General features: G+C 51.1%; 1 protein-coding gene across 7 annotated transcripts in view; it reads left to right on the top strand.

Moving 5' to 3' along the window:
• SIPA1L3 (signal induced proliferation associated 1 like 3) overlaps positions 1–22,395 on the top strand; it is a 310,057-nt gene that overhangs the window by 145,918 nt on the left and 141,744 nt on the right. For all 7 annotated transcript variants that reach the window (XM_024351291.3, XM_524247.9, XM_024351290.3 and 4 more), the window contains one exon: positions 20,250–22,081. In XM_024351291.3, the coding sequence (XP_024207059.1) occupies positions 20,560–22,081 (1,522 nt within the window). In that variant the 5' untranslated portion in view covers positions 20,250–20,559. The remainder of the gene's footprint in view (positions 1–20,249; positions 22,082–22,395) is intronic.

Here is a 22,395-nt window from a genome sequence, read left to right on the forward strand (position 1 = left end):
GCTCACCACAACCTCTGCCTCCCGGGTTCAAGTGATTCTCCTGCCTCAGCCTCCCGAGTAGCTGGGATTACAGGGGCGTGCCACCACACCCGGCTAATTTTTGTATTTTTAGTAGAGACGGGATTTCATCATGTTGGCCAGGCTGTTCTGAAACTCCTGACCTCAGGTGATCTGCCCGCCTCAGCCTCCCAGAGTGCTGGGATTATAGGCGTGAGCCACCGCACCCAGCCTTAAGTACTAACTTCTTAAATGTGGGAGTATGCTTTTCTTCCGAATTGGTACTTCTTGGGGTTTCTGGGTTTGTTCTCTGATTAAAGTAACCAAGTCCCTTGTAATATTGCAGTTCAGGGTGGGGTAAGAATGGGCCAGGCAGACCCTGCCTGGAATACAGGGAACTCAGGGGCCAGGACAATGCGTCACATGCCAGTGACTCTTTTATTTAGCAGATGGTTTGGTATCTGCCTCCTGATTTTTTTTTTTCTTTTTAGAGATGGGGTCTTGCTATGTTGCCTAGGCTGGTCTTGAATTCCTGGCCTCAAGTCATCCGCCTGCCTCGACCTCCCAGCGTGCTGGGATTACAGGTGTGAGCCACCATGCCCAGCCTTTCTTTTTCTTTCTTTTTTTTCTATAATAATCTTGGCCAATTCCTTAGCTTCCCTCCCTCCCTGCAGATGTTGGGAACTTGGAATCTGGGAGGAGGTGACCAGAGGGGCCAGGCAGAAGCTGCCTGGGACACATCCTTAGTGGTGAGTTGACGTGGGGTTGTGACTCAGAGGCCAGAAATGTGCAGGGCCCTGGCCATCTGTGTGCGCACGTGTGCAAGAGATATAGAGAAAAACAGAGTGAGAGACAGACAAGGACAGGGCCGTGGAGAGACAGGTACAGGGATGCAGAGGGGTAGGGGGGCAGGAGTACAGAGAGATGGAGCAGGGACAAGAAACATGGGACAGAGATGGGGCGGAGATGAAGAGAGATGGGAACAGACCCCTGAGACATGAGACCTGTTGGCTGGTTAACTAGCTGGCTGGCTGTTTGGGTAATGGATTAGTTAACTGGTCGGTTGGTTATCTAGTTGGCTGGCTAATTGGTTATCTGGTTGGTTTGGGATTTTTGAGTTTTGGTTTTTTTTTTCATGGATTCAGAAAATACTAGTGGAAGATTCACCCTGATGATGGCCCTGTTTTGGGTGCTGGAGATAGACCAGTGAATGGTGGCTTGCTGGCATTTGGGTATTGGATTGCTGCTCCCCACCCCTCACCCCGATGAGTGCACTGTGAGTGCAGGTGCTGTTGAAAGGATGTATCGCGTGCTTGCCATGTGCCCCTTAGTATGGGAGTGCCCTATGGGGATCATCTTGCTGGATCTACCAGCAGTCTCACGAGGTGGCACTTACCCCCTCTGGTACATATTAGGGCCAGAATTTGATCCTAGGCAATCTGGCTCCAAAGCATAAGCCTAATTTCTGCCTTAAGTCACCCAGGAGTGGAGCGCAGGCATTTATTAAGTGCCCCAGTGTTCATGGCTCTATCCCCAATCTTTAGAGATGACAGTGGTTTTAATGGCCATAGATTTGACCTGCCTGGGTTCAAGTCCCTCTTCTGCTTTCCCTCACTGGGTGCTCTTCAACAGGAACATGCTGCTCTGAGCCTCCCTGTTCCCTTCTGTAAAGTGGGGAGAACAGTAGGGCCTTCCTCCTCAGGATGCTGTGTGGGCTCAGTGGAGCCAGGTTTGAGGCCAGTCCTGAGTGGGGGCTGCCATTGCTATGTGCAGCTTAGGGAGCTTAACCACAGGGCAGGATGTCCACCTGGGCTCATGGTTCTGTAAATGCCAGTTTTTGCTCTCATTTTATTATTATTATTATTATTTTTTTTTTTTGAGAAAGAGTCTCACTCTGTTGACCAGGCTGTAGTGCAGTGGCACTACAGTGATCTCAGCTCACTGTAACTGCTGCCTCACCGGCTCAAGCAGTTCTCCTGCCTCAGCCTCCCGAGTAGTTAGGATTACAGGCGTGCATCACCACACCCGGCTAATTTTTGTGTTTTTAGTAGAGACAGAGTTTCACCATGTTGGTCAGGCTGGTCTTGAACTCCTGACCTCAGGTGATCCGCCTGCCGTGGCCTCCCAAAGTGCTGGGATTACGGCCTGCTCTCATTTTTCACAACAGATGTTCTCAAATGGGGTGGCCCCATGAGTTGTCACGAGGACAGACTCGAGTCAGCCAATCCCAGGTTCAGATCCTGGCTCCTCCTCCCCTTCTCTTTGTGGCCCTCTCTGAACCCCATTGTGAAGCACGGGTGACAGTAGCAGGTGATTAGAAGCTTCAGTGCAGTGGTTTGTGTTACGGTGTCATGTGCTCTGCACAGGGCCTGGCTCCCCGACAGCCCTGGGTCAGGGGCCAGTTAGGATGATGGATGATTACTGCCAGCAGCTGGGTTTCCCCTCCACCCCCCTCCCCACTCCAACCTGGATAACAAGGCCCAGCTGTGTGTGTCCAGCACCAGCACCCCCCCGCCCCCAGCTCCCATCCCTGCCAGCCTTCCCACGGCAGGGAGCCTTCCTGGCTATGGTGTTCCGGGTGGGCCCCACTGCCGCCCCCCATCCCCTCAGCCTAGAGCCATCCTCAGGTTAGGATAAGCAGAGCCGGAGCCACCCTCGGCCCGGCCCCCAGCAGCAGGATGGAAAGAATGGGACTTTAACAGATGTTCTTTTACAAGGATTCCCTGGCTCTATTTAATCAAGATTGTCAAATATTGATTTAATCTCCAGGCCCAACAGATGTGATCTTAGCAGGTTTCAGTGGCAATTAGCTGGGATTAGTTTGCAGGTCAGGCTCCATGCTGACAAGACACTGTCTTCTAAAGGAGGCTTGGCCTGGCCACAGGAGTGAGCCCTGGAGGAGGGGGCGTACTAAATATTTAACCATCAGTCTAGCCCGGGCAGTGGCCCACGGGAGCAGACCCGGAGGCTGGGTCATAGCAGCCCCTGTGGGGCCCCAGTGTTCCCCCCCATGATGATAGTGGGGACACTCAGCACGTTTAGGGCAGCAGCTGTTCACTGAGAAAAAAATAATAATAATAACACTAAAAGAAGCAGCACAGCCACGCCAGGGCCTGCGGCTTGATCATGAGCCTGGCTGTAGCCGGGGAGATCCCTGCAGGGCAGCCTGGAGCCCTGATGATGCCCCCAATTAAGTACCCAGAAGGGGCCACACCAACAACAGAGGCCTCTCACCCGCGCTTTCAGGCCCCTTGCCTGACTGCATCCCATCATCCCCACTCTACAAACATGGCTGTAGCTGCTGGGTGGGCCTGGCATTTGCGCCCGTACTCCAAGAAGCATCCCATTCCACTTCTGCATCTCAAAGGCTCATTAGAGCGAATAGGACTGTGCCCAGAACTGGAACAAGCTGCTCCATCCACATGTGCTTCAGGGGAGGTCACGACAGCTTCCCTTAACCCAGCCAACCCCACAGAGACTCAGAGGGGCGCCCCACCTGGCCCTGGCACTGGGGCTGCCAGAAAGGAGCCTTTGCTCAAGGTGAGCCACCCTGGGTTGTCTGGCCCCTGAGCCCAGAGGAACGAGGGTTCCTTGCCAGGTCACATTTGGTTTGCTTGAGATTTTTAAAAAAGTATTATTATATAAGAAAAAATGAAGGCCGGGCACAGTGGCTCACGCCTGTAATCCCAACACTTTGGGAGGCCGAGGCGGGCAGATCACCTGAGGTCAGGAGTTTGAGACCAGCCTGGCCAACATGGCAAAACCCCATATCTACTAAAAATACAAAAATTAGCCGGGCGTAGTGGTGTGGGTGCCTGTAATCCCAGCTGCTTGGGAGGCTGAGGCAGGAGAATTGCTTGAACCTGGGAGGCAGAGGTTGCAGTGAGCCAAGATCACGCCGCTGCACTCCAGCCTGGGAAACGGAGCCAGACTCTGTCTCAAAAAAAAAAAGAAGAAAAAATGATAATAGCCAATTCTCGTTTATCACTGCAAGCCAGGGATATTCTAAGCCATGGCATTTATTAACCCACATCTTTCCTAAGAGTTAAGCTGTATTATTATCTCCATTTTACAGATGGGAAAACTGAGGCATAGAGAGACTAGGTTGCTTGCCCAAGGTCTAGCTAGTTAAGTGATGGAGCTGGGAATTGAACCAAGATAGACTTTGCTTCTATCCACTCTGCTGCAGCCACCACACCAGGGAAGACCTCCAGCATCTGGTGATAAGTGAGAGAGGCAGCTGTGAAGGTATTCACCCATTTATTTTTTAAAAAATTTCATCTCTCTACGCAGGCGTGTAATCATATGAACATTTAACCTATAAATAAAGTTCAGTTATACCAGGTAGCAAAACTAAAATTAGACATTTCAGTTTAAGTATTTGGGGTGATTACAGCCTCTATTTCCCTGGGGAATATGTGAACACAAGGTGGGGTGCACTGTCCTTCCCTCACTGGCTCTGTGTGGGAGCCTGTCGCCAGGCCACGGAGGACTCTGCCTTTGGAAAGATGCAAATTGTTCAGACTCCCTGGGCCCTCAAGTAGAGAGCTCTAACTGCAGCTTGGAAGTCTCTCCCCATTCTGACTTCTAGAAGGTAAGGGCCTTGCAAGGGGTGACTCTCACTCTGCTCATGTTTTCCCTCACATGCTGAGTTTTTTTTTTTTTTTTTAAGATGGACTTTCGCTGTTATTGCCCAGGCTGGAGTACAGTGGTGCGATCTCGGCTCACTACAACCTCCACCTCCTGGGTTCAAGCAGTTCCTCCTGTCTCAGCCTCCCGAGTAGCTGGGATTACAGGTGCCTGCCACCACACCTAGCTAATTTTTTTTTTTTTTGTATTTTTAGTGGAGATGGGATTTCACCCTGTTGGCCAGGCTGGTCTCGAACTCCCGACCTCAGGTGATCCACCCGCCTTGGCCTCCCAAAGTGCTGGGATTACAGGCGTGATGAGTTACTGCACTAAAAGCACTTCACACCATGCTTGGCATGCAGTAAGCACACACTAAGTGTAAGCTGTGTTCATTCCCTTGGGGCTGCGTGGGCATCTTGCATGCATTACACATAGCTCTACCTTGCTATTTATTTATTTATTTATTTTTGAGGCAACATCTTGCTCTGTTGCCCCGGCTTGATCTCTTTAGGAGATCCTGGCTAACTGCAGACTTGAACTCCTGGGCTCAGGTGATTCTCCCACCTCAGCCTCTTGAGTAGCTGGTACTATAGGCATGCACCACCACACCTGGCGAATTTAAAAAAAAAAATTTTTGTAGAGATAGGGTCTCGTTATGTTATCCAGGCTGGTCTCGAACTACCACCCTCAAGGGATCCTCTTGCCTCAGCCTCCCAAAGGGTTGAAATTGATTACAGGCCTGAGCCACTGGCCTGGCCTAGCTCTTTTTGTACAGATACATTGTATTCCCTGGAACAGAGGCACCCGGATTCACTTAACCCTTCTTGTGCTGGTGGGCATTTGGGCTGTTCTCAGTTCTTCTGTATTACAGCAATGTAAAACAGTCAAAGCATCGTGTACCTTTCTTGACGTAGACTGGTGTTATTATCAGAGAGACAGATTTCTGGAAGTGGAATTGCTGGATTAAAATAAATAGAATGAAGCCAGGCGTGGTGGCTCACGCCTGTAATCCCAGCACTTTGGGAGGCCAAGACGGGTGGATCACTTGAGGTCAGGAGTTCTAGACAAGCCTGGCCAATGTGGTGAAACCCCCGTCTCTACTAAAAATACAATAATTAGCTGGGCATGGTGACACATGCCTGTGATCCCAGCTACTCAGGAGGCTGAGGCAGGAGAATTGCTTGACCAAGGAGGCAGAGGTTGCAGTGAGCCGAGATCACGCCACTGCACTCCAGCCTGGGCGACAGAGCAAGATTCTATCTCAAAAAAGTAAAAATAAAAATAATAAAATAAATAGAATGCACACCTAAAATGTTGATGCATAATTCCAGCTCTCTCTCTTGACTTTCCCTAGTTGGGAAAAACTGTACTGATTTAATACCCTTAAAAACAGAATGGATATGATGGCTCACAACTGTAATCCCAGCAGTTTGGGAGGCCAAGATGAGAGGATCGCTTAAGCCCAGGAGTTCAAGACCAGCCTGGGCAACGTAGCAAGACCCAGTCTCTACAAAAAAAATTTAAAAATTAGCCAGGTGTGCTGGCACACACCTATAGTCCCAGTTACTTGGGAGGCTGAGGCAGGAGGATCACTTGAGCCCAGGAGGTTGAGGATGCAGTGAGCCATAATCACACCACTGCACTCCAGACCAGGCGACAGAGTAACTTAAAATTTGGATGCACAATTCTAACTTATTCTTTCTATTCCCCCAAGGGGAGAAAACTCTACTGATTTAACACCCTTAAAAGCAGAACAGGTCATGCAGGAACCCTGACCTGTGTGGGAGCCTTGCCAATTTGAATGTAACAGCTGGACGTGGCCTCCCTCTCTCCTGTGGGGACTGCCCTGGGTCCCTGGGTAGGAATTTGGGCTCCTTCTGGATGCTGGGGGAGATTTGTTTTAGAAACACCAATCCTCAGCCGGGCGTGGTGGCTCAAGTCTGTAATCCCAGCACTTTGGGAGGCCGAGGCGGGCAGATAACCTGAGGTCAGGAGTTCAAGACCAGCTTGGCCAACATGGCAAAACCCATCTCTACTAAAAATACAAAAATTAGCTGGGCATGGTGGTGTGGGCCTGTAATCCCAGCTACTCTGGAGGCTGAGGCAGAAGAATCGCTTGAACTCCGGAGGTGGAGGTTGCAGTGAGCCAAGATCATGCCACCACACTCCAGCCCGGATGACAGAGTGAGACTCAGTCTGAAAAAAAAAAAAAAGAAATAAAGAAACACGAGTCCTCTGGGCTCTTTGACGTTAAATGTGGAAGTGCTGGCTTTCACAGCCATGGCCGAGACTCCACTCGTTGCTCTTCCAGCCAATGGAGCAGAGTCTCTGCCGTGGCACTAGCTAATGAGATTTCTAAGATTTTCATCCATCTTATTTCCTGAGGGAGCTCTGTAGCGGTCCCTTGTATGCTCAAACTCCCAGTAAGGTTGGGGAAGACATAGAAGGGAAAAATCAGATTTTTTTTTTTTTTTTTTTTGAGACAGAGTCTCACTCTTGCCCAGGCTGGAGTGCAGTGGCGCTATCTCGGCTCACTGCAAGCTCCACCTCCTGGGTTCACGCCATTATCCTGCCTCAGCCTCCCGCGTAGCTGGGACTACAGGCGCCTGCCACCACGCCTGGCTGATTTTTTTTCTTCATATTTTTTAGTAGAGACGGGGTTTCACCATGTTAGCTAGGATGGTCTCGATCTCCTGACCTCGTGATCTGCCTGCCTCGGCCTCCCAAAGTGCTGGGATTACAGGCGTGAGCCACCACGCCCGGCCGAAAAATCAGATTCTTAACGTGCAATCTGCTGAGCTGTTGCTGACTTGCTGGAATTTTGTCCTTATGAATGGATTTTAAAGACACTCAGCGTCATTCACATATTCCCACAGCACACTCATTTGAACGATTTCATCTTATTTGGAGCACAGGGCAAAGGGGTGGCAGGCAGACTGTTGAGGTTTGAATCCCACCTGCCCCTCGTAACCTTTGCCTCATCTGTAAGATGGTCATGATGGAAGTCCCTACTTGGCAGGGCATGGTGGTTTGCACCTGTAACCCCAGCATTTTGGGAGGCCAAGGCAGGAGGATCACTTGAGGCCAGGAGTTTGAGGTTTTGTGAGACCTCATCTCTACAAAAAAAAAAAATTTTAAGTAAAAAATCAGCCGGTTGTGGTGGCACACAGCTGTAGTCCCAGCTACTCAAGAGGCTGAGGTGGGAGGATTGCTTGTGCCCAGGAATTTAAGGGCTGCAGTGAGCTATGATTGTACCACCACACTCCAGCCTGGGTGGCAAAGACCCTGCCTCAAAAAAGAGAAGAGAAATTTATTTAAAAAGGAAAAGAAGCCCCTACTTGATAGAGTTGTTATAACACACCAGTTAACACACGCCAGTGTGTAGCCCTGAATCTGGCGCATCAGGAGAGCTCATCAGTGTTGACCTTATGTTTAATACCGTCATCACTGTATTATCCCTCTCCACTGCCCCGCCCACATGTGAGAACAAATATGTTAGATCCCAGTCCACCCCAGACATGCATCTGTTCACAGTCTAGGGAAGACAAAAGATGCTCAGAGGCTTAAAAATCCAGTAGGCTAAGTCCCATATCAAGGGTGCATGTACATCCCCGGGAGCTCAGCAGAGGGAGGAAAGGGGGAATTCTGCCTGGCTTTAGTGGGACAGACAGCATGGGGGGACAATCGGAGGGAGGCGAGGACAAGGCGCTCTGAATCAGTGAACCCCTGAAATAACTCCTGCAAAGCTCACCAGTGCCCTTCGTACCTATAACTGCCACCATACGTGACTGTTTGAGCAGCGTCCACCCCTGTTGACAGTTTGTCCTCCCCAACCACACCTGCGCTCCAGCCTCCCTGCTGGGCCTGCTGTAGCTCATGTCCTGGCTCCCATCACCCGCCTGCCCACTTGGATGTACAGCCTCTCCGAGCTCGGAGGCAGACCCTCTTCTCTCTGCTCTCTCCGTTCCTTCTGTCCTCACCTAAGACTGCACAGTAGAATCAGCTGCCGAGCTTTTAAAAGGCACTCAGGCCTGCACCCCACCGCAACCAGCTGATTCAGAATCTCTGGGAGAGGGGTGTGGACAGATACCTATATATTTATTTTTTATTTTTTATTTTTGTGAGACAGAGTCTTGCTCTGTCTCCCAGGCTGGAGTGCAGTGGTTTGATCTCAGCTTACTGCAACCTCCACCTCCTGGGTCAAGCGATTCTCCTGCCTCAGCCTCCCAAGTAGCTGGGACTACAGGCACGCGCCACTATACCTGGTTAATTTTTTTTTTTTTTTGTATTTTTATTAGAGATGGGGTTTTACCATGTTGGCCAGGCTGGTCTTGAACTCCTGACCTCAAGTGATCCGCCTGCCTTGGCCTCCCAAAGTGCTGGGATTACAGGCACGAGCTACCATGCCTGGCCCAGACACCTATATTTTTATAAAGCTCCTCTATACCTCTATTGTATGCTGGAAGGAAGAACCAGTCCCCCGAGCATCCCCATCTGGCCTTGGATACTGGCTGTTCCCAGCTTCCCTGCTCATCCACGGCAGGTACCCTCTCTTCTTGCAGATCCTGGTTTAGATACCACCCTTCAAGGAGTCTTCCTGACCCCCTCCCAACTAGAGTGATCTTCAGTCCTATCTATCTATTTATCTATCTATCTATCTATCTATCTATCTATCTATCTATTTTTGAGACAGGGTCTTGCTCTGTCACCCAGGCTGGAGTGCAGTGGCGTGATCACAGCTCACTGCAGCCTTGACCTCCTGGGCTCAAGCGATCCTCCCACCTCAGCCTCCCATAGTGCTGTGATTACACACATGAGCCACTGCACCCAGCCATTTTATGACCTTTACAATGCTGGCCACCCTTGGAAATTCTATTTTATTTCTCTGGCGTTTCTCTGCTGGAGGTCCATTCATGAGAGCAGGGGCACAGTCTGTCCTGCTCAGAGATTTTCTTTAGCATCCACAGCAGTGGCGTGTAGTAGAAATAGACTGAGTAAATGAATGGATTTCGAGTGTTTGGTGCTTGTAGAATGAATGAATGAGTTATATATGACTGGGAAATGGTGAATAAATGAATATGTTTTTAGGGCTTTGTTGGCTGGAAGAACTTTTTTGAGGGATTTATAAGAACATGGTAGGTGTTTGTTGTGTGAGTGAATGGATGAATGGATGCATTTTAAGGACTAACTAGTTCTTCCTGGATAAACAAATGACTTGTACGTGCCCAGAAACTGCTGAGTCACTGGATGCATGCCTGGAGGAGTCCTCATTCCACCTGGGCCTTAGAGAGGAACCCTCGGACTTGATGCCACATCCCTGAGCCCTCCAGAGTGCTTGAGGCCCACTTAGCCTCCATGGCCGTGACTAGATCATGTTTCCCTGAAAGAGAGATGCTTGGAGCACATCAGGGCAGCCCTGAACACCCAGGGGGTCCCTCCACCTCTAATCAAAGGCCTGTGAAAGGACAGCCCATCCCACCCCTACAAGCTATCTCCAAGCATTGCTTTCAGCTTCTTGGGCGTGCTGCTTCCCAGGGAAGGACACACTCGGGCACCAAGCAGGCCCTGCTTGCCTTGGGTCACAGACCCCAACTGAGCCAGTGCTCCCTGGTCCTGAGTGAGGTTGTCATCCATCCAGTCATTCAATAGTTATGTTGTTTTATCTATCTATCTATCTATCTATCTATCTATCTATCTATCTATCTATCTATCTGCCTGCCTACCTACCTACCTGCCTACCTATCTATCTAGTGACAGAGTCTCACTTTATTGCCCAGGCGGGAGTACAGTGGCGTGATCTCGGCTCACTGCCACCTCCCTCTCCCAGGTTCAAGCAATTCTGTTGCCTCAGCCTCCCAAGTAGCTGGGACCACAGGCATGTACCACCATGCCTCGCTAATTTTTTCATATTTTTAGTGGACACGGGGTTTTACCTTGTTGGCCAGGCTGATCTCGAACTTCTGACCTCAGTTGATTTGCCCACCTCGGCCTCCCAAAGTGCTGGGATTACAGGCATGAGCCACTGTGCCCAATCCGATATTTATTTAGAAAAGAATTTTTTTAGAGACAGGGTCTCACTGTGCAACCAGGCTGGAGTGCGTGGTTCAACCCTGTCTCCTTCCTTTGTGATCAGCAGGGTCCCAGGTAAGGGCTGCTTTGTCTGCTGGGAGTGAAGTTGGCATGAGCAGGGCTCTCAGCCAGCCTGTGATGGACAGGCAATGTGAGCAAGAACCAAGCCTCAGTTGTGAAAGCCCCTGAGCATCTGGGGTCATTTGTTACTGCAGCATAGCTTAGCTCATCCTCCCTGTCCCAAGAAGGAACACATTTTGTGGATGGGGAGTGATCAAGAGTTCAGGTTGGGAATGTTCAGTTGCAGTGCATGTGAGATGTGTAAGTGGTGATGTCAAGTAATCAGGTGGGTAGGTGAGTTTGGAACTCAGAAGAGCAGTGGGAGCTGGAGATGTTTTCCGCATTGGTGACACACGTTTAAATGAGAATCGCAGAGGTCCAGGCGCTGCCTGTGATTGCAAGGAAGGCTGGTGCTTGAACTCAGGACTGCCTGACTTGAGGTAAGAAGGGGCTGGGGTTGAGTCCCCACTGTGTCAACTCATAGCCATGTGGCCTTGGGCACGTTACTTCCTCTGTCTGCTCCTCACTTTCCTCATCTGTAAAATGGAGGTAATAATGATACCCACCTCATGGGGTTTTTGAAAGGGTTAACACATGGCAATTGACAGGTGTGAAGTGCTCAGGAAAGGACCTGGGCCGTAGAAGGATTCTATTCATGGTAGTTGCTGTTGTAGATACTGGCTTTTGTGTATGTTTTCATTGTTGTTTTGTTTTATAACTAAAATGTCCAGTGGTGGGAAATGGAATAGGGCTGACTTTGTGTCCAACTTGATGCAGAGACTCAAATGATGACTACAGCCCCAGATTCTAACTCCCAGTCCCCTTCACAGATAGTTCTTCTCCCATGGTTACGAGACAGCTGCAGCGACTCCATCCCTCACATCTTCTCAGACTTCGGGTTAAAGGGAAAAGCGCAGCCTTCAGCTCCAGCACTCCTGGTAAAGACATCACGGTCTCACTGGTTCTGATCAGGCCACATGGGTTGCTCCAGAGCTGGGGAAGGAGCCCCACCTCTAGCCCATTGGGTGGCCATTGGAGAGGGGAGGCTCCCAAAGGGAAGTCTGGACTGTTGGAAAAAGGAGTCCTGGCGACAGGGAAAGTAAACCACAACTGTCCACATTGGAGGGCTCTTGTGTTTCCCTATGCTGTGTCCTGTGAGCTTCTGGCAGACATCGCAGCCCTCACAGAGTTGGGCCTTTTGGAGCCAAGACACCAAGGCCGTGGTGCTTGCTTGCTTGTCGCAGGGGCAGTCTGGGAGCATTTACACCCACAGATACATCATTGGTTGCCTGCTCTTCTAACAGACCCTGATAAGTCCCCACTGGCCCAGAGGCAATCAGGATGGCTACAGATTCTGGCTCTCCCAGCTTCCCTTGCAACCGGAGTGGCCGTGTATCCACATTCTAGCCAGTGGAACATAAAAGAAAGGATTGCAGCAAGGGGAATATTCTGGGAAAGATTCTCCTTCCTGATTAGGGTCAGACCGGTGCCCTCACCATCCCTATCTTTCCCCTTTGCCCATGATTCAGTGGGAAGTGTGGCTGTGGCCACCAGCTTGTGACCGTGACGCAGCAAGCCAGAAGACTTGCAGCACAGGAGGGAGGCAGAGGGAATGGGGGGACATGCTTCACATCACTCTCCAGCTTTCCCACCAGGCCTGGAGCCACCATATCTGGCCTCCTGGTGACATGAGATGACTAAATGTCTTCACTGTGCAAAGCACCGTTGGATAGTCTTCCATTACTCGCAGCCAAACGCATCCCAACTGACTGTCTGCCACTGCCACTCACTCCTCATTTTGCTGCTGTCTCCCAGGCTGCCCTAGTTTTCCCCATATACAGTTCCCCAGCTGCCCTCCTTCACACAGCACCGTGTGTCACTCGGGGTCCTCTGATGCCAGCGGCAGAAGCCACGCTTGGCAGTCTGTGGCCGAATCACAATTCAGAGGATGTACAGAATGAACACGAGGCCAGAGGGGCAATCTTAGAAAACAGGGAGGAGCCAAGGAAGCCCTGGAGGGAAGAAACCAGGGGTCCCCAGCAAAAGTCACTGCACAGGAGAAGCCAGGTCCACTGTCCCTGCCCCAGCAAGGACACTTTCCAGCCTCACATGCTCTTAGAAACCTCGCACGGAGTCCTAGGAGAGGACCCTGGGCCGACCAAGCCCACGTCCTGCGCCCACTCCAACTGTGCTTCTGTGGGGGGAAAGGGGAAGCACTTCTGCCAAAGATATACAACAGAACTGTAGTAAGAGCAGGTGGTATTATACCCATTTTACAGATTGAAACCGAGTCACTATTTCCATAACCCGTCCATGACACACGAGGATTGAGCCCAGGAGGCAGTCTGGTTCCTGCCTATGCTGTGCTTCTCTCATCACGGGGGTTCCCCATCGGGAAGGTCCAAGTGCTTTTAGGGAAGAGGAGCTCGGTAGAAGACAGCTGGAAAGAGACCAGTGTGCACCCTCTGAGTCCCAGAGGCTGCGGGTGCCACTCAGCCTCTGAATGTTACAGGAAGACTCGACTGCAGCTGCTAGGAGAAGGGATTTGTGCAGAGAGACCAAGGCCTGCAAGAACATCTGTGTGTGTGCACAGAAGGGAGCAGAATGGATTGAGGGTTTCTGACTGAGCTGGAAACAAATGCCATCAGCAAAGCCCATCTGTCGGGAGGTGCTTGCATAAGCAAGTCAGGGTCGCATCTGGGCCACTGGTTTTCCCAACCCAGCCTTAAGTGTGGCCTCAAAGGACTAATCCCCCCTCCGCACTCTGCACTCTGAAGGCAGAGCCACAACACAGGCTGGGCTGCTGAGGACAGGCAGCGCCCTCAGGCGGGCCATCATCCCAGCTTGACCTGGGATCTGGTGCCCAGCACAGCGGACTGTGGGGCAGGGTTCAGGCTCTCAAGCAAACAGTCTTGCCATTCTGTAACTGACAGTTTAGAGTGGAGACAATAAACACCATAGATAAAATAATTGCACTTTTCTCTGGCAAACCAGCAACCCCTGCTGAAGTGTGACCCACACATACTTATTTTGTTTACCCTCATTGTGTGTGTGTGTATGTGGTGTTTTGTTGTTGTTGTTGTTTGATTTTTGAGATAGAGTCTTGCTCTATCTGTTGGGCTGGAGTGCAGTGGCACAATCACAGCCCACTGCAGCCTTGGCCTCCCAAATAGCTGGAACTACAGGCATACGCCACCACGCCTGGCTAAGTTTTAAAATTTTTTGTAGAGATGAGGTTTCACTGTAATGCCCAGGCTGGTGTCAAACTCCTGGGCTCAAACAGTCCTCCCGCCTCAGCCTCCCAAAGTGCGGGTATTACAGGCATGAGCCACTGTGCCTGGCTTCATTGAGGTTTTTATTGTTAATGTTCTTAGGAAGTGCATTTTACCCTTGAACAACATGGGTTGGAACTGCATGGATCTATGTTATGTATACATGAATTTTTTTCAATAAATGTATTGGAAAATTTTTTAGAAATTTGCAGCTATTTACTGGGCGCGGTGGCTCACGCCTATAATCCTAGCACTTTGGGAGGCCGAGGCGGGCAGATCACTTGAGGTTGGGAGTTCAAGACCAGCCTGCCCAACATGGAGAAACCCTGTCTCTACAAAAGATACAAAATTAGCTGGGCGTGGTGGCACATGCCTGTAATCCTAGCTACTCAGGAGGCTGAGGCAGGAGAATCGCTTGAACCCGGGAGGCGGAGGTTGCAGTGAGCTGAGATGGCGCCACTGCACTCCAGCCTGGGTGACAGAGTGATGCTCCGTCTCAGAAAAAAAAAGAGATTTGCAACTATTTGAAAAGAACTTGCAGGGGTGGGTGCGGTGGTTCACGCCTGTAATCCCAGCACTTTGGGAGGCCGAGGCTGGCGGATCCCTCGAGGCCAGGAGTTTGAGCCAGCCTTGCCAACATGGTGAAACCCTGTCTCTACTAAAAATACAAAAATTGGCCAGGCATGGTGGTGTGCACCTGTAATCCCAGCTACTCAGGAGGCTGAGGCAGGAGAATCACTTGATCCTGGGAAGCAGAGATTGCAGTGAGCCAAGATTGTGCCACTGTACTCCAGCCTGGGTGACAGAGCAACACTCTGTCTCAAAGAAAAAAAAAAAACAGAAAAGAAAAGATCTTGCAGATGAACCACATAGCCTAAAAATATTTTTTAAAAAATAAAATGTTAAGGCCGGGCACAGTGGCTCACGCCTGTAACCCCAGCACTTTGGGAAGCTGAGGCAGGCGGATCACAAGGTCAGGAGATCAAGACCATCCTAACATGGTGAAACCCCGTCTCTACTGAAAATACAAAAAATATTAGCTGGCCGTGGTGGCGGGCGCGTGTAGTCTCAGCCACTCCAGAGGCTGAGGCAGGAGAATGGCGTAACCCGGGAGGCGGAGCTTGCAGTGAGCTGAGATCGCACCACTGCACTCCAGCCTAGGCAACAGAGCAAGGCTCTGTCTCAAAAATAATAATAATAATAAACAAGTAAATACATAAATAAATAAAAATAAAATGTTAGGTATGTCATGAATACATAAAATATATGTGCATTAGTCTATTTTTCTATTTTATCATTTGCTACCATAAAATATACGCAAATGCATTCTAAAAAGTTAAAATTTATCAAAACTTACACACACACAAACACACTGCCAAGCCAAGAGAAATGTAAACAAACATAAACATGCAGAATTAAATCATAACTGCATGAAATTAACTGCAGTACACACTGCACTACCGTCATAGTTTCGCGACCACCTCCTGTTGCTACTGCGGTGAGCTCAAGTGTTGTGAGTATCCGTTTGAAACACCGTGTGACACTCATCATCTCCGCATGAGCAGTTTGTCTCTCCAGCAAATTGCACATCGCAGTAAAAAATGATCCCTAGAGGTTCTCACCTAGTTTTCATCGTGTTTAGTGCAATACTGTAAGCCCTGAATAACCTCAGGGGACCCGTACAAAGTGCCACTAGTGATGCTGGAAGTTGTCCCAAGAAGCAGAGAAAAGTCATAACATTACAAGAAAATATGCAATTGCTTGATATGTGCCATCGATGGAGGTCTGCAGCTGCAGTTGCCCGCCATTTCCAGATAAATGAATCCAGTGTGAGGACCATCATAAAAAATGAAAAGGAAATTCATGAAGTTGTCACTGCATGTATGCTAGCAGGCACAAAAACCTTGCACTGCTTACAAGATATATTTTTATCTCGTGTTGCAAATGCAGCTTCTATGTGGGTACAGGATTGCTATAAGGCATACCTATAGATTGTAATTTGCTTCGAGAAAAAGTGAAGTCATTACATGGCAACCTAAAGCAAAAGGAAGAAGGAGGATCTCAAGCTGGGGAATTTAATGCCAGCAAAGGATGGTTTGATAATTTTAGAAAGAGTATGGCTTAAAAAATGTCAAGATGGCAGGAGAAGCAGCTTCTGCCAACCAGAGGCAGCAGATGAGTTCCCAGATGCCAGTGAGAAAGTCATTGAGGAGGCTGGGCACGGTGCCTCACACCTGTAATCCCAGTACATTGGGAGGCTGAGGTGGGAAGATCACTTGAGCCCAGGAGTTTGAGACCAGCCTGGGCAACATACTAAGACCCCACCTCTACCAAAAATTTAAAAATTAGCTGGGCATGGTGACGTGCATCTGTAGTCCTAGCTACTCAGAAGGCTGAGGCAGGAAGATCACTTGAGCCCTGGAGTTTGAGGCTATAGTGAGCTATGATTGTACCACTGCACTCCAGCCTTGACAACAGAGAAAGACCCTGTCTCTAAAAAAAATAATAATAAAAATGAATAAGAAAAAGAAGTAAGCCTGTTCATAAGTGCTAAGGAGAAAAATGGAGCAGAGGAAGGGCCTGGGAGTGGTGGGGATAGACACACAGAGGCAAGCACTATTAGTTTTTTGAAAATTCTTCCGATCATCTCTGCATGATAGTTTGTTGTTGTTTCTGTTGTTTTTTCTTTTTTCTTTTTCTTTTTCTTTTTTTTTTTTTCTTTTTTTTTTGAGATGGAATCTCACTCTGTCGCCTAGGCTGGAGTGCAGTGGAGCAATCTCGGCTCACTGCATCCTCCACCTCCTGGGTTCAAGCAATCCTCCTGCCTCAGCCTCCCACGTAGCTGGGACTACAGGTGTGCACCACCACACCCAGCTAACGTTTCTATTTTTAGTAGAGACGGGGTTTCACCATGTTAGCCAGGCTGGTCTCGAACTCCTGACCTCAGGCAATCCACTTACCTCGGCCTCCCAAAGTGCTGGGGTTATAGGCATGAGCCACCGCGCCTGGCCAATATTTTTGCTTTTCCAGTTGGGAAATGTTACATGCAACTCTAGATTTCTGATTTCTGTTGGAAAATCAGATGATCTGACATCCATACTCCCGCAAGCCTTGATTGTCAGAAGATGCCCTGCCATCCAGGTCAGTGCAGGCTCCTCTTGGCCTTTCTCCTGTCTCCCTTAGGCAACTCGACCCTGAGGGCTTTCCAGCTTCCTCTCTCTTCTTTAGCCCATCCCTGTGCTGCCTCCCGGCAACATCTTCAGGATCGTTTGTGTTCTCGTGGGGCACCAGGAAGAGGGGCTCCCCCTTGCTCCCCACTCTCCACCTGCCCTCTTCTGGTGCTCACTTTTTCAGAGGCTTCAGGCTCCCCTTGCTATTTGCTCCTTGAATCTGCTTTGAGCTTCCCTTGTGATCTCTGCCAGTGCGCTCCATAATTGGGCATAAATTAGGAAAAGCCCCCCTACACATGCGCATACATGCACACACACACACACACTGGCACACAGACATGCACACACACACACAGACGCACACAGACACACGCACACACAGACATACACAGAGACACGCACATACACGCAGAAGAGGCCTGCTACTTTCTCACACAGGAAGCTCCAATAGCCGTTGATCAAGAACGGCTGCATCCAGCTCTAGATTCCCAGGGAAAGAAAAGTTAGAGGTCACCTTGAACCAAGTGTGTGGCCCAAAGCAGCACTCCACTGCCCTGAGCAAAATCAGTTCCATTGGCAGGAGGGAGCGGGCACGGCTGCTGGGCAGTCAACAGCTTCCATCACAGACGGCGACCCACTTTCCCCTTCTTCTCCAGCAGGATTTTCATCTTCTAGAAGTTCAAGGTGGAGACAAAGGGAAGTGACCCCGCAGGGTGTTTTATGTGCTGGACAGAAGCACAGACTCCCTTCCCCAGGGGCCTGCAAATCAGGAGGTACTTAAACCTCCAATTAGGCAGAGGCCATCTGTTCACTCATATGTATAATACTGAACGAACGTCCTGGACGTTCTAGATGGCTCACGCCTGTAATCCCAGCACTTTGGGAGGCCAAGGCAGGCGGATCACGAGGTCAGGAGATCGAGACCATCCTGGCTAACACGGTGAAACCCTGTCTCTACTAAAAATACAAAAAAATTAGCCAGGTATGGTGGCAGGCACCTGTAGTCCCAGCTACTCGGGAGGCTGAGGCAGGAGAATGGCGTGAACCCAGGAGGTGGAGCTTGCAGTGAGCCGAGATCGCGCCACTGTACTCCAGCCTGGGCAACAGAGCGAGACTCCGTCTCAACTGTTCTAGGCACTGGGGATGCATCAGTGAACAACACAGACATCCCTGCCATTCTGGAGCCAACATTTGAGTGGTGGACCTAGCCAGTAGACAGAACGAACTACTGCTAAGAAAAATTGGAAGAAATTAGAGTGGGTAATTAAGAAAGGCTTCCAGAAGACCGGGCTTCTCTGTCTCTATAGGGTGATTTGGGAAGGTTTTTGTGTTTGTTTTTGTTTTGGGGGATTTTTTTTTTTTTTTTTTTGAGATAGGATCTCGCTTTGTTGCCCAGGCTGGAGTGCAGTGGTGTGATCGTGGCTCATGCAATCTCAACCTCCCGGGTTCGAGCGATCCTTTTACCTCAGCCCCCTGAGTAGCTGGGACTACAGGCACATGCCACCATGCCTGGCTAATTTTTGTATTTTTAGTAGAGATGGGGTTTTGCCATGTTGGCCAGGCTGGTCTTGAGCTGCTGGGCTCAAGTGATCCACCCGCCTTGGCCTCCCAAAGTACTGGGATTGCAGGTGTGAGCCACCGTGCCCAGCCGGAAGTCTCCATGGAAGAACTGACATCATGGGAAGGAACCAGCCCCAAGAAGGACTGAGGAAGGATATCAGATGTCCTGGATAAGGTTTGGTGCATCAGAACAGAAAAGAAGGCCAGTATGATCAGAGCTTAGTCAGGGATGGGGAGAGACATGGAAGCCAGATCCTGCGGGGCTTGTGGAGCAGGGGAAGGAGTTTGGATGGTGTTTTAATGCAGTAAGTAGTCACTGGGGAGATCTCAGTGAAAAAGTGATGGGCTCTGATTTACCCAGTCATAGTCTGCAGTAACCACACGGATTTCTGGAGACATTCCTTCTGCGGCTTTCCTCCCCAAACTCCACTGGTGCTCATGTTGACTCATCTGTCATTTTCACTTCCTTTCTGGCAGAGTAGCTGAGCTGAGCAAACAACAGAGCAGGTGGACAATAGTCTGGCCTCTGCATGAAGCCACCAGTTCACAGGAAATACAGGGGGCAGAGGAACATGTTAAGTGGCACCTCAGGGATCCTGAAAGTGGGGAAATCCACAGGACAGGTGACCCCTTTCCTTCAACAAGTAAAGAGCATCAAAATAAAGGAAGGTGGCCATTGTAGAGTAGAGGAGACTTGAGAAAATACCTGCATAAGCAGAGGATGATTTCGAACAAACCAGCTCACAAAAGACACCTGCGAGACAATGATGGGAAATGTAATGCAGGCAGGGTAGTGCATGACATTAAAGAATTCTTGTTAATTTAGATGAGTATGATAATGTTACTGTAATTTTGTTTTTTAAATCTTATGTACTAGAGATAAAAGCTAAAATATTTATGGGTGAAATGACCTGATGTCTGGCCAGGTATGGTGGCTCATGCCTGTAATCCCAGCACTTTGGGAGGCTGAGGCGGGCGGGGATTGCCTGAGGCCAGGAGTTCGAGGCCAGTTTGGCCAATATGACAAAACCCCGTCTCTACTAAAAATAAGAAAAATTAGCCGGGCATGGTAGCGCATGCTGGAATTCCAGCTACTTGGGAGGCTGAGGCAGGAGAATCATTCGAACCTTCGAGGTGGATGTTGCAATAAGCCAAGCACATTCTACTGCACTCCAGCCTGGGTGACAGAGCGAGACTCTGTCTCAAAAAAAAAAAAAAAAAAAAATGATGTCTGGGGTTTACTCTAAAACATTCTATCAGAAACAAAGAAGGTCACAAGGCTGGGTGAATAGATGAAATGGGAATGGAAAATAGTGGTTGTTGTAGCTGATGGGTGACTCAGTCTCCTCTCTGCTTTTGAGTATGTTTGCAAATTTCCATAATAAAAAGATTTTTTTAATGAGTAAGGCTGTCAAGAAAAGTCACATGTCCCACTTTCTGGGAGCAGTAACACGGCCATCGCAGCTCATATTTTCCTTTTCTTCCATTTCAGCATGGCGAGGACAACATCCTTGCTGCCTCCAGCTGGCGGGCGACCACAGCTACTGCCTGCTCTGTGCTACTGAGCCACTCGGTCTGGAGCCCCCAGGACAGCACCTGCTTCCTGAGGTTGTCCTGGCTCAGCTGTGCACAGCGATGGTGGAGAACTGGACTCCACAGGCTCACAACCTTCCTGTCAGGTTTCAGGGCCCAGCATCCTTCATCCTGGGCCTGGCTGCCCTGAACAATGGCTGAGGGCTGGGGGACCCCATAGAGTGACACCACAGCGTACGGGGCCAGCAGCACTCCAGTGCCCGTGGACTATGACCACCTATCGGGCCATCCCCAGCGATGGTGTGGACCTGGCAGCCAGCTGTGGCGCCAGGGTGGGCGATGTCCTCCCTGGGCCACACACAGGGGACTATGCTCCCTTGGGATTCTGGGCCCAGAATGGCAGCATGTCCCAGCCTCTTGGCGAGAGCCCGGCCACCGCCACCGCCACCACCCGCCCCAGCCCCACCACTCCCGCAATGCCCAAGATGGGCGTGCGCGCAAGGGTGGCCGACTGGCCGCCCAAGCGGGAGGCCCTGAGAGAGCACAGCAACCCAAGCCCCTCCCAGGACACAGATGGCACAAAGGCCACCAAGATGGCCCATTCCATGAGGAGCATACAGAACGGACAGCCCCCCACCAGCACCCCGGCTTCCTCAGGGTCCAAAGCCTTCCACCGACTCTCCAGGAGAAGGTCCAAAGACGTGGAGTTCCAGGACGGGTGGCCCCGGTCCCCCGGCAGGGCCTTCCTCCCCCTTCGGCACCGCAGCAGCAGCGAGATCACCCTCAGCGAGTGTGACGCGGAGGACGCGGGGGAGCCGCGGGGGGCCCGGCACACGGGGGCGCTGCCCCTCTTCCGCGAGTATGGGAGTACCTCGTCCATCGACGTGCAGGGCATGCCCGAGCAGAGCTTCTTCGACATCCTGAACGAGTTCCGCAGCGAGCAGCCCGACGCCCGGGGTTGCCAGGCCCTCACCGAGCTCCTCCGGGCAGATCCTGGCCCACACCTCATGGGGGGCGGCGGCGGAGCCAAGGGGGACTCCCACAACGGGCAGCCCGCCAAGGACAGCCTCCTGCCACTGCAGCCCACGAAGGAGAAGGAGAAGGCCCGGAAGAAACCTGCGCGGGGCCTCAGCGGCGGGGACACGGTGGACTCGTCCATCTTTCGGAAGCTAAGGAGCAGCAAACCCGAGGGGGAGGCTGGGCGTTCCCCGGGGGAGGCCGACGAGGGCCGGAGCCCCCCGGAAGCCAGCAGGCCGTGGGTGTGTCAGAAGAGCTTCGCCCACTTCGACGTGCAGAGCATGCTGTTCGACCTCAACGAGGCGGTCGCCAACAGGGTGTCGGTGTCGCAGCGGCGGAACACCACCACGGGTGCTTCGGCCGCTTCCGCCGCCTCGGCCATGGCCTCCCTCACGGCCTCGCGGGCCCACAGCCTCGGAGGCCTGGACCCGGCCTTCACCAGCACAGAGGACCTAAACTGCAAGGAGAATTTGGAGCAGGACCTCGGCGATGACAACAGCAACGACCTGCTGCTCAGCTGCCCGCACTTCCGCAATGAGATCGGGGGCGAGTGTGAGCGCAATGTGAGCTTCTCCCGGGCTTCCGTGGGCTCCCCGAGCAGCGGCGAGGGCCACCTGGCAGAGCCCGCCCTGAGCGCCTACCGCACCAACGCCAGCATCTCGGTGCTGGAAGTGCCCAAGGAGCAGCAGCGGACGCAGAGTCGGCCCCGGCAGTACAGCATCGAGCATGTGGACCTGGGCGCCCGCTACTACCAGGATTACTTCGTGGGCAAAGGTGACGGATGGCGTGTGGGTGGGAAGGTTGGGTGGGAAGGTTGGGTGGGCCGAGGCTTGCCTCCGAGACCCCCACTACTCATTCATTCACTCTGTGCCAGGCCCTGCTCTGGCACTGAGGATGTGGCGGGAACAGAGACCTCCCTTCTGGAGGGCTGTGAAGATCCGGTGAGCAGAGCCACCCGGGCCTCAGCCCTGTGTCTGACACAGCAGCACTCCATAAACCTTGAGCTACAGGACACAGCTCTGCATTTACTCAGCACATATGGGCTTGGGGACAGCTCAGTGCCAGGCACTCTCTAGAGCCTGGGGATG

This window comes from Pan troglodytes, chromosome 20 (genome assembly GCF_028858775.2).
Source record: "Pan troglodytes isolate AG18354 chromosome 20, NHGRI_mPanTro3-v2.0_pri, whole genome shotgun sequence".
Taxonomy (NCBI): domain Eukaryota; kingdom Metazoa; phylum Chordata; class Mammalia; order Primates; family Hominidae; genus Pan; species Pan troglodytes.